This window comes from Hydra vulgaris, chromosome 06 (genome assembly GCF_038396675.1).
Source record: "Hydra vulgaris chromosome 06, alternate assembly HydraT2T_AEP".
In the NCBI taxonomy this organism is placed as follows: domain Eukaryota; kingdom Metazoa; phylum Cnidaria; class Hydrozoa; order Anthoathecata; family Hydridae; genus Hydra; species Hydra vulgaris.
The window spans coordinates 17,679,886-17,693,054 of NC_088925.1; the positions used below are offsets into that span (position 1 = coordinate 17,679,886).

At 25.3% G+C, this 13,169-nt stretch overlaps 1 protein-coding gene across 2 annotated transcripts in view; it reads left to right on the top strand.

Annotated features, from left to right (window-relative positions):
• The window catches only part of LOC100198795 (uncharacterized), a 31,356-nt gene that overhangs the window by 2,376 nt on the left and 15,811 nt on the right, over nucleotides 1-13,169 (top strand). Inside the window, exons 2-6 of one of the 2 annotated variants that reach the window (XM_065799416.1) lie at nucleotides 2,322-2,378; nucleotides 2,647-2,757; nucleotides 2,833-2,974; nucleotides 7,355-7,455; nucleotides 7,665-7,864. In XM_065799416.1, coding sequence (XP_065655488.1) covers nucleotides 2,322-2,378; nucleotides 2,647-2,757; nucleotides 2,833-2,974; nucleotides 7,355-7,455; nucleotides 7,665-7,864 — 611 coding nt within the window. The remainder of the gene's footprint in view (nucleotides 1-2,321; nucleotides 2,379-2,646; nucleotides 2,758-2,832; nucleotides 2,975-7,354; nucleotides 7,456-7,664; nucleotides 7,865-13,169) is intronic. The other variant, XM_065799417.1, reaches the window with a different exon arrangement.

Here is a 13,169-nt window from a genome sequence, read left to right on the forward strand (position 1 = left end):
GTTATAAAAGGCATTTCTTTGAATACATTAATCTACCAGTGGGCGTATGTGTATGCTACTTTAGTTATGCTAAGAAAAACTATTTTATTTTAGATTTTACTAAATGCTCAAATACAAATTTTAATAATGATTTACAAATACTCTACGCTATTTGTAATTCATTATTAAAAATTGTTTAAAGTATTCTAAACATTTTGTAACTATGTTTTAGTAATTTTAATTTAGGAGTTATTAAATGTTTTAAATTTTTTAAACAATTTTTAATCAATATTTACAAATTGCGCAGTATTTGCAAAGTAAAAGTAATAATAATTACTCTTACATCTTGTTTTCAAAGTTATTGTTTATAAATATTATATCAAATAGTTATTGTCTATAAATGCTTATGTTTTAATAAACTTTTTTTTATTTTACTATTATTTTAACTAGCAAATTTGTTTATTAAACTTTTACTAAAGGTTAATAATTTCATAGTGCGTTAAGGAACCTTTTAAATAAAAAATTACATAATTAAATAAAAAATTACAGCAAACATAATTAAAAAAATATGTTATATTTTTTTAATAATTAAGTATCATTTAAAAAATTCCGTACATTAAATAAGTTATATTTACAATGGATTTTTTTAAACATTTAAGACATTAAAGTTTTAAAATAACTAAATGTTAATAAATTTCTTATTAAGTTGTTTGTAATCGTTATTGTAATCGTTATTTTTATTATTAAAGTTAAAAATAATATTTAAAAAAAAAACTTAATAAATTTTTGTTTCGTTTCTTCGTTTTCCTAAAGTAAACTAAGATAGCAAGCTTACGACCAAAAGTTCATTTATTAATTAAATTTGCGCGGTTACTTTATTGTTATTAAGACTGAAATTTTTACTTTGGTTCATTTATTATTAAAAAAAATTTTTCTAGTATAGTCTTGCATGGTAGTCAAAAAGTTTCCTCCATAAACTGTAGTTTTAAAGAGAGCACTAATAAACCAGACCAAAAAAAGTTTAAAAACTTAAGTAATTTTTTTCTTCTTAAATGATAGACTGCCTGCCCTAACCAAACCCTCAGTCATGTAGCAGCACTTAGTTGCGAGTCAGGCTATAAAATAGTCAACATAGCAACATTCCCTTATAGCTGCAGGTTATAAGATAGTCGATGTAGCAATACTTGTTTAAAAAAAATGTTTTTAAAAAACAAAAACACTCTTAATTAAAAAAAAAGTTTTCTTGTCATTATTATTGTGGTTTTTTAAAAAACAATAAAGCTTAATGTACTTCCGCATTAATTTAATTGTCTTAACTTTTTTGATGACAATAAAATGTAGCCTAATTGTCGAGGTAGCAAAATTGTTGTTAAAAGAGACTTATTTTTCATTAAAAGTCTCTTTTGACTACGAGATAAGGATATATATATATATACATATATATATATATATATATATATATATATATATATATATATATATATATATATATATATATATATATATATATATATATTTATATATATATATACATATATATATATATATATATATATATATATATATATATATATATATATATATATATATTTATATATATATATATATATATATATATATATTAAAAAACAAGACACTTTAGGTGAGCTAAATAACAGAGGTCGAAATAGGTACCAGACATCACCACTCCTTGGGCTATTTTTGGGACCTGCTTAATGAGGGCAATCAACTATTTATTTTATCAGTAAAAATGAAAAAAATAGGTTATTTTAATTAATTAAATACCTTTAATTACTTTAAAATAATCATTCTTGTAATTTTTATTTTTTATTCTAGAATTTTTTAATATTAATGGTGACATCGTCACCATTAATATTAAAAAGTTTTAGAAATTTTTTTTTATTATATTTGCTTTTTCACTACTTATAACTAAGCGGACATAATTTTTACATCCTGGTTTTTAAAAAAGAAAAAGTTTAAACCCTTTTTACATATATAAATGTGTTTTACTGAAAAGCAGTCATAAATTTGTATAAAATAACCTTCAAATATACATGAAAATGCTAAGCAGTCTTTTCTTCAAAGAAACATCTTTTTCATTTTAAAACTTTTTGAATGAGTCATGGCATATAGGCAATTAGTTTTGTGTATTTTTTCATGTTTCATGCTATTCAACATGTTTTATTGAAATGTTCAAAGTAGTTTAGGCGTTAAACAGAAATCCAGGTTTAGCTTTAGTGTATTATAAATTTAATTGCTGATTTTAAATGTTTTAAATTTAATTGCTGATTTTTAATTGCTGATTTTTCATTACTATTTTTATTTTTATTTTTATTTTGAAGATAACACTGAAGTTGTAAAAGATAAAAAAAGAAAAATGAATTATGAAGATAACAATGGTATTTTTTTTTTTTTTTCATTTATAATTAAAAACTTTTTTTTTATTGTTTACGAAATATTAAGTTATGTAATATAATATTTCGTATAGTTATATTAAGTTATGTAAGTTATAATATTTAATAACTAATTTTTTTTTTCTTTTTTAATTATTTTATAAGACTTTATTTTTATTTTTATTCATTAATTACAACTTTATTTTTATTCATTAATTACAACAATTCTTATATTTTTTATAGACGGTTTAACATTTTTAATTACTTTTATTAGATGTTAAGAAAATCAAAAGTTGTTCAGAGAACAAGGATTTTGTAGATGAGAGTGTAGCTGATGCTCAACAACCTAATGAAGATAATCTAGTAGAAAGCCTTCCCAATCAAGGTTTATTTTATTAAATTATTTTTTTTTGTTTTTGCTTATTCTTTTTTTATTTTATTTAATAAATTGTTTTTAAAGAAGCATCTCTTCCACCCAGTAAAGAGTTTAAATCATTAGAAGGTTTAGTGTGTGAGAAAACACTGAAAGGAGTTTTTGATATGGGTTTTACTCAAATGACTGAAATCCAATACAAAACTGTAATGCCTTTGCTTAATGGAAGGTCTGTTTTAAATGTTTTTTTTTTTTAATTCATTTCAAGTTTTATTATATATTTTAATATTATAAAAATATATAATATGTAAAGTTTATATTGTCAAGATAAGTATATAAACATTCATTCAGTGAATTATATCGTTTCATTTATAAATCCTCTTTGTTCTGGTCAAAACTTGAATTGTTTAACTAGTTGTTAGGTTGCTTAGTTATTAGTTGTTTGACTTGAATTGCTATTTAAGTTAAAGGTTGAGTTGCTAACTGGAGTCAACAAAAATAAATATGCAATCTTAGTCTGTCTTGGTGTGTGATTCAACACCATTCCTTGGCCATCAGCTTTTTAAATGTTTTAGCAACATTGTACTGAAATAATCAACTTTAAAATTTTCATATTTTTCATTTTACTCAAAATGCTTTTATATAAAGTCACAAATTACTTTTAATGATTATTTACAATAAAAGCATTTTAAATTATCAAAGAATTGTATAAATTTAAAAATTATGTATTTTTTATGATAATGATCTTTTAAAACAATTTTTAAGATTGATAACTTTAAGCAATGATCTTCGAAGAATTTTTTTTTAACAAAGATAATATAGTAGAAAACATAATAAAGTTATAAATGCATGCTTACATAAATAAAAAAATATTTTTGATAATTTTAGATAATCAAACTTAAAACTATCCGAACTTTTTGATAATTTAGATGAAATGTGTTTATTTACTAAACATTTTTATTTTTGAAATTTAGCTTTTCAAGTTGAGTTTTTGAATTTTCTCTTTCGATAAAATTTCTTTATTTTTTAGTTGTTTTTTTTTTTTTTTTTGAATTTTCTTCCTATCGTCAAGTTTAGTTTTTTCAGAGCATTTTTGATATATTCTTAAAATTAAAAATCACAAAAATCTAAATTCCACTGATTTCTTATGTAATGTGGTGTATGAATTCAGATTACAAAATTTACAATCGTCTATAAAGAAAAAGTACTCTTTAGTATTCGAACTGTAAATAAGTTATAATTTATATAAAGCAAATTTCTATAATACCCCGTTTTTCAAAAGTTTTGTAAAAATAATAGCTTTTTTGACTTGGTTGTAGGTGCTTGTGAGGGACACTTAAGAAAGTGTGAAATATAATAATATTTCTTTATTTTCAGAGTAATTATTTCAATAAAATTAACTTATAGTGCTTGTGAGGGACGCTTAAGAAAGATTTTTTTCTGTTTTACCTTATTCTTGTTATTTTTTCAGTCCTATCCAGTCGTTTGAAATTTGATGCCAGCGCACGAAAAAGCGCTGGCAGGATGGTCATTTTTAAGTTAGCCTGCGCGATTTAAAAAATTAATTTTTTTTTTTTGTTAATTAAATATAACCATAGAGAAAAGAATGCTTTGAATAAATACAAAATAAAATTATTCAAAAAAAAAAACTGGTAAAAAAAAAGCATTTTTCATTTAAATTAAATAAATGAACAAAAGTGTTTTGTTGCAATTTAAAACAAAACGCTTTTATTTTTTTGGCAAGCGCTTTATTATGCGCTTGCAAAAGTTTTTGCGGGTGTGTGGGTGAGTGCAAAAGCACTGGCTAAACAGAGACTGCCCATCATTTTAAAATACAAACTTTGACTAACAAGATTGTTATTCTAAGAAATCAGTTTAACATAGTCAGGGCTCGAATTGAGTGTTTTGCAATCACAAATCATAATTGCTTTTCACACCTTCACGATCAGTTTTTTCTTAAAAAAAATATTTTCGCGATTTTTTTTTTTTAACTTATCATTTTTTTCAGCTTTAAAAGTAATGTTTTTGTCTAGGTTTTTTATTAGGGGTCATAAAGTACGTCACGCTAAATTTATCTTTTGAATGGAGGTATGATCTTTGCTCTCTTGCATGGAGCATTAAACGCTTTTGAATTTAAGTTACTTTAAATCTCTGCGCGGAAGCCAATATTATTTTAAACTTATATTTAATTTGATTTACTGAGTGGATAAAGTACATCACAGTAAATTTACCTTTAAACTAAATCAAAACAACCGGTTAATTACTACAGTAACTTACAGTTACTCAACTATTAAATTTACTTAATATACTAAAAGACTCGCAAAAATTAGCCATACAGATATTTCTATTAGCCATATAAATGTTTTTATATGTTATTAGCACATAATATAAGCTTCTTCTAACTAAAAATAAATTTAAACAAAAAATCTCGAATAGAGTATAAAAGACGCGATAACATTTTTGTATATTTTGTTTAAAGCGATATCAAGATCAAATATTTTCTATAAATACGCAAGTTGTTTTTAGGAATTTTATTTAAAAAGAAATCTATTTGAAAATCTTATTCAAATAATTGTGCGATTGAAATCTGAAATTTAAAAAAAAAAAAATTGAAAAAAATTTTAACGCTTAACAATTAAAATTTAATTCAGTGGCGTCCGTAATACCGATTCCGCAATACCCAGTATAGCAAGAATCGTTGCTGAAAGTTTCTAAATCTAATATTTTTACTGTAGCTATATATACGTTTAGTGCATCTAGCTACAGTAACGATATCAGATTTAGAAACTTTCAGCAACATAGTGCAAGTGAGGAAGAAAGTTTTATTTAAATCGTAAACATTTTGAATGGATAATTGTATTTTGTTTTTGAAAATAGTTTTAAAAGTAAAAACATTGTATTGCAAACATTAAATTAATTAATAAATTATTTTACTTCTGTTCAAAGAAATTTTTTTCTAAAAAAATAATTTCATCATATTTTAAAACTTAAGAAAATATATAATTCGGTTTATTAAACCAAATTTTTTTGTTTCATTTTTTATTGCAAAACAATTTGAATGAAAACATCCACAAACATTTTGAATGAAAAACTTAATTATACTTAAATTTTAGATAGTACGCTAGATCAAGAAAAAATAAATTATAAAAAACGTGATATCTAATTTTTTTTAGCTTTGATCTTACTTGTTTGGTCTATTGTAGACTCCCATGGTCTGTAGGCATGTTTTTGCGCAAATATGAAGTTTAAAGTTTTATGACCATAATGTTTTAATTTGTTAATTAGAACAATTGTATTTATCTTGTTTTATTTAAAACTCGTTTTATGTTATTAATGTTATAAACTGTATAAAACAGCGCCACGAAGTTATTTTACATTAATACAAGCTCTTTATATTTTTAAAACAACTTTGCAGTTTGTTTTATTGTTGTTTTACAATAACAATTAAATATTCTTTAAAAATAACACATGTTTTATTGTCGGCATGAATGTGAATAGTTTTCTATGACTAATTCTGCAGCTGTTTTTCAAAATGCCATAAGGTAAAAACAATCAATTTTTATTTTTTTACAAAATAAGCTAATTTAGATGTCTATGAACGTTATTAAATGAATATTTTTGAAGAAATTTGGAGAAAGAAATTCATAAAAGTTATTAGTTTCAAAAGACATTTCCAAAGAGTTTGTAATAATAATTTTTTTTTTAATTGCGTTTTTCTTGAAATACAGGAATGAGGAGGGGAGGGGGTCAAAAACATTTTTTTCGCGATTAAATTTTAGTGCGTTAATTCAAGCCCTGATAGTACTAACAGAGATGTTTTCTGGAAGAAAAATCAGTTCATTTTTAACTCATATATCTGGAAATAACCATTTTTAATGATAAACATTTTTACTTAATTTTTACTTAATAATTTTAAAATTAATACTCAATATAAACATTTTAACAACTTACTAAAAGTATTTTTAAAATCAGGTGCTATCTTTATTAATCTAAGCTTTTGAACTTTTTTATTCAAAAAAAACCATTGAAACTTATTATAAAATATAGTTTTTAAATTATACCAATACAGTTAAACTCATTTGAAGCCAAGGGGTCTTAAAATTTTAATTTTTTATGAATTGGTGTTTTTATTTATTTATCGATGAAAATGATGATAATGACGATGATGACAACAACAATAACCATTAAAATAATAGTAACTAAAAATAGGAAGATTAAGAATAACAGAAAAAATTGTAGATGTGATAGTAAAACTAATTTTGATATTATAAATAATAATAATAGCATTTGAATAACTATAATAATTTTCATTCTATATTATTTTATTGTCATTCATTTACCAGAAGGCTTTTTAAAAGGCCGTATTCAATATTTATAAGCTTAAAAATATAAAACTGAAATCAAATCTTGTTAAAAAGTTTTTATGTAATTCACACATGATTAACATGAAGAAATATTTTTATTAAGAATTTTATCATAAATTTTGAATTGTTATAGTTTGAGTTACTTTTACATGATGTTATTATTATTTCTCTATAAAAATTTTTTTTTTTTAAACTTCAAAAATAAAAGTCATTGGATTTATCCAAGTAACTTTATAATTTTTTAGGGATCTTTTGGGTGCTGCAAAAACAGGTAGTGGTAAAACACTTGCATTTTTAATACCAACAATTGAGCTACTTTACAAGTTGAACTTTATGCCAAGGAATGGTAAGTGTGGTCAACAAAAACATTCAAGTATGAATTTGTTATTTTAAAAGTTATATAAAAATTTATAAATGTGGATGATATGTAAGAGTATGTATGTTATAAATATGAAAATGCATTTGATAATTATCAAAATATGCATGTTATATATGTGAAACATTGTGTATATGTTATAGAAATATTATATGTATGCATGTGAATATGCTTTAAAGGAACTGGTGCTATCATTATTTCACCAACAAGAGAATTATCATTGCAAACATTTGGTGTATTAAGAGATTTGCTCCAACACCATCAGCAAACATTTGGTATTGTAATGGGTGGTGCAAATCGAAAGCAAGAAGCAGAAAGACTACAAAGAGGTGTTAATATTTTAGTTGCAACTCCAGGGCGCTTGTTAGATCATTTGCAGGTTTGTTTTTTAAAGAAATATAAAATTGTTTATAATGGTGTCACCTCTTTTTAATTTGAATATAATTATATTTTAATTTTTTTGGGGAGGTGAGCACTTTCCAAAAACAAAACCAGAAGACTTGTCATTTTTATAAAATACTAATTATTTATATTGTTGAAATATAAATGTTAAAATAAATTCTTTATTTTTTTTTAAACATAAAACTTTGTTACAAAAATTTTTTGTTGTCTATATAAATACTGTAATCATAATTTATGTTTCATCACAAAAATCTTTATGTCAATTCTATTTGTTTGAATCTCCAAGTCAAATCTATTTTTGTACAAATATACAATAGTGTCCCCTAATTTTTTTTTTTTGCTAAATACCATCTCTAGGAAGTAGCTCTATTACATTATATTACACCATAAATTTCAGCTTATTTAAATAATATTAAGAGAGTTTTGAAAATAAGGTTGTGTACAGACTATATCTGTCTTTTTATTAGACTACGGACTGCACTGTGATTTTCAAAGCAGTTTTGTAATATTGGTATTGCTGTGTAACTGTACAAGATTGCCTGCGTATTTTTTTGATTGCACAGCCAATCTTGTATGTTTGGCTTTCTGACCACTCATTAAAAGTAACACTAAGGAAGCTTACAACTGTCAGTTGTTTCATAGAAACTGCAAGGAATCAACAGTTTTCAAAGGTCAGTTTTAAAGTGATTTTAGCAGATATGAACCTCTATCAACTTTCATTGTTGATACAAGCCGTGTTTTCTCTTTACAGGGCACTTTGAAAAAAGTGAAAGTGGTGCTAGCTCTTGAAATAAGTACTAAGAGTGTCTTTTCATCATCAAATCTTTAGATTTTATAACAGCATCATCAATCATTATTGTGTTTCAATGTTTGAATGAACTGAATGTCAATAGACATAGACAATAATTTTTTTATATTGCTCTTGTTTCCATCCAAGAGGATTTCAGTTTTTAATATACAAACGGCCATCTATTGGACTTTGTGTGTTGTACCCAGCTTTGAAATACATCCCAGATTTTAGCAGTGTAAGAATTGCATCAGCTGTTAACTTTCAAGCTCCTGATTTCAGTTTAGACAACCTCATCAGTTTTATGCTACCACCTCCAGGAGATAAAATCATAACAAGTGCACTCAGTCCTATTTAGTGTTGCAACCATTTTCTAACAAACATCTACTAACATCTATTATGGCAATGAGTCATCGTCTGACATAAGACAATGTTGTTTACTCCAACAATCAGTCTTGGCATCTTTTTTTTTTCAGAAATGTTTTATTGTCTCTAAACATCCTATTCTTTATCATGGTTTAAGGTAGTATATAAGTCAGCAAAATTTAACTTATATACTACCTGTTAATATATATTTCTTTTGAGTGTGTTTTCTCTACTCTGGTGCTTGATTAACTGTCCAGCAGATAACAATAATCTTCTTAATAAAGTCTAGACTTGATGACTGGTATTTGTGACTGGTATTTGTGTGTCACACTGGTATTTGTGACTTGATCTACCGAAGAAGCAGCAGAAATACTTGCTGGACACCTACAATAGTGTCAGTTTTATTTTGCAATAGTAATATGAAATAATATGAAACAATTAAGGCTATGTAAAAGTTGTGTAGACTGCATGGCATAATTGAAGCATAAAAATTACAAATATATGTGTGTGCATCTTACTTAGAAAATACACTGAAAGAATACTTCAGATTTCTTATATCTTAAGTGGTATAAGAAATCTGAATGTGAATAGATGTGTATCATTCATAAACATACAACAGAAAGATTTTTTATATACAAAATACAAAAAGTAAATAATTTTAGAACAAATACATGAGCAGCAAGATTTAAAAAAAAAACAATGAGAAATCGGATAGTAGTGGGATTTGAACCACAACCATTCCGCCTATGAAGTAAAAACCTTATCCAAATAAGCTAAACATGCATATACTTTTTTAGCAAATAAATTTAATTATTTAATTGAAAAAGTGATATAAAAAGGAAAATATAGGAATATCAGTCTTTTTTTTCTGCTTTGCCATATCCAATTTCGTTGCTGAAAATAACAATCACTCTAAAGAAACAAAAATTAAAGCAGTACACAAATTGTTTAGATGATTAATTTTTTCTAAATTCATTTTAATTTCCTATTTTGTTACTTTTGCTTTCTTTGTTTTTTCTGCAAAGTATTGAAACGATTATTATAATAAAATTTGCAAACGGCCGTGATCAATTTGTTGAAATAAAAAACTTATGCATGGACAAACGAAAAAATTTATTTAAGTTGCATCTACAGGCTGCCATGCTCCAAAACTGCCATTAAAAAAAATCATTAATGTTATTAAATTTGTCAATCATTCATTCTAGCTAATAAAATTCAACAAACTTCTTATCTTTGGAATGTCATGGAAATCATAAAAATGTCATGGAATTTCATTTAGTTATGAAAAAATTCCTAAATTTTTATTGAAAGTCATAGAAAATATTTATGGAAAGTCATGGAGTTTTTAAAATAATCTTTTTTTCTACTGGTGACATTTTTAAGGTATTTGCAAAGAAAAGTACTAGTATGTCTAGTCTAAGACCTTTATGAAAAAGATATTATTTCAATGTAAGTTTTTGATTACCAATTTATTAAAATTTACCCTTTAACTAATTATGGAAATTTATGACATTAATTCATATAATCTAATATTATATATAAATGTATATATATAATATTAGATTTTATATATATATATATATATATATATATATATATATATATATATACACACACATGCACATATATAATATTAGATTATATGAAAAAATACAACATTTTGATGCTACATAAAATTTCATGCCTATCGGCAATCATGTTATATATGGTTCTTTTAAATAAAATTTGTATATTTAGGATCATTAGGATTTTAAGTTGCTAAAGTATTTTATATACTTGATGTTTAAACATATGCTAAAAATTTATTTGTATATTAGTATATAAAAATGTTGTGTTTTTGATGTAACATTGACATGTCAATCTTTTTGTGTATTTTTTTTTGTGTATTCACTGCATATGGCCGTTCCTTTATTCCTGCTCATTATGTAACTGGAAAATACAAATTAAAACTTATATTTAAGTACAAGTAAAACAATCTTAATTGTTAAACTGTTCAAGTATTTATTTTAAATTTGATTTTTTTAAAATCAATAATATTGTGAATAAATGGCTAACATATCTGAACACTGATAAAAATACTTTGCTGGAGAATTTAGTTGCTTCTCATCGGAGCAAATAAAATAATAAAATCATTTAATTAATAGTCAATAAAATAACAAGAGTTCTTTTGACAAAGTGGGATAGGTTTGAATTATCTCATAAAGAACACTACACATCGGAGAAAATAGAAATAGCCTTGCCTTTTTCTTCTAATTTAACAAAAATGGCAGTGGAACAATTATTAAATCTACTTTCGAGTTTTATTATCTTCTACTACAATAAAATAATTTACAAATTGGTATGTTTAATTGATTAATTAGTAGTTTCTATAGATATTTCATTCCAAGCTTCTCTGGTACGAGTTTTCTATCTTCTACTACAATAAAATAATTTACAAATTGGTATGTTTAATTGATTAATTACTAATGGAAAGAAAAAAAAAGTATTAAGTATTATTATAATTTTGGGTAGTTTCTATAGATATTTCATTCCAAGCTTCTCTGGTACGAGTTTTATTATCTTCTACTACAATAAAATAATTTACAAATTGGTATGTTTAATTGATTAATTACTAATGGAAAGAAAAAAAAAGTATTAAGTATTATTATATAAGTTAAAAGAATTTAGTTTGTGGAGATAACAGAATTGACCTCATTTATGTTATACACAAGAAAATACAGAAAAATTTTTATTTTTACACTCATTTAATATTTAGTATTGCTTCCTAAATTTTTAATGACTTCAAATATGCGACTCGACATATTAGTCACAAAATTTTGGGTAGTTTCTATAGATATTTCATTCCAAGCTTCTCTGGTACGAGTTTTCAGCTCCAATGTGGATTCAAATTGCTTACCATTTTCATAAACCTTTCTAGAAAGTATTCTCCATAGATTTTCAATTTGATTTAGATCTGGACTGCATGTGGGCCATTCCATTGCATGAATATTTTTTTCTCTTAACTAAGCTTTTCTAAGATTTGATTTATGATAGCAGCAATTTCTTATTGAAAAGTGAAATTTTTATCTATTGATTCTTCACCATGTTCAATCAAACTAATTTCTAATAAGTCAATATAGCCCTGTGAATTTATTTTTGTTGAAATCCATACTAGTGGAAGTTTTCCAGCAAAGGAAAAAGACCCCAAAATCATAACAGTTCCACCACCAAAGTTACAACTCACCTGAGTTTCTTTCTCTTTTTGATGATTGTGCCAGTAATACTGATGGCCATCAGGACCATCGAGATTGAACTTATTTTCATCACTAAAGAGAACTTAATGCCACTCTTTTTGCCAAGACGTGTTATTTTACAAATTGTAATCTAGCTTCTTTATGATGAACAGTTTTTGGTATACGCTTTTTCCTAACTGTGTTTAGATCTTCATGTAAGATTTGTCTCACATATTGAACAGTTGCAGTAATTATAAATCATTACGAATTCAAGATGCAGTCATGTGTTGAGCAGCACGATGTGTTGTCATGTGTTGAGCAGCACGGTGTTGAGTTGTCATGTGTTGAGCACGATGTTGAGTTGTCATGTGTTGAGCAGCACGATGTTGTGTTGTCATGTGTTGAGCAGCACGATGTTGAGTCATGTGTTGAGCAGCACGATGTACAATAGCTCGTTTAGTACAATTATCAATTTTATGTTTGCCACCACTTCTCTTTTAAACTCCATAGTTATTGTCCATCTTGAATTAATTATTAACCACTTTTGGAGATCTTTTAATTTTCTTAGCAATTTCATGATTAGATAAGCCTGTATCTTTTTTTGCTTTGATTACAGCTATTTCGATCGAGTTCGATCCCCATCACGTCCCTGGTAGTACCGCGCTTAACTTGTTTCTCTGCGCAGCAGCCTTGTTTCTCTGCGCAGCAGCCTTGTTCCTCAAGGTTCGTGTTTCGGAGTTATAGAGTTGAGAGAGGGTTATAACCACTATTAAGTAGCCTCCTCATATGTAGTGGCCTTCTCAGCCTTGAGGAGGTGAATAACAAAAAAAAAAAAAAATTTCTTCATTCGTTAAACACTTACCGCATCCCATTTCAAATTCAGGTATCAAAAACCAAATGTTAAAAACTTTATGAGC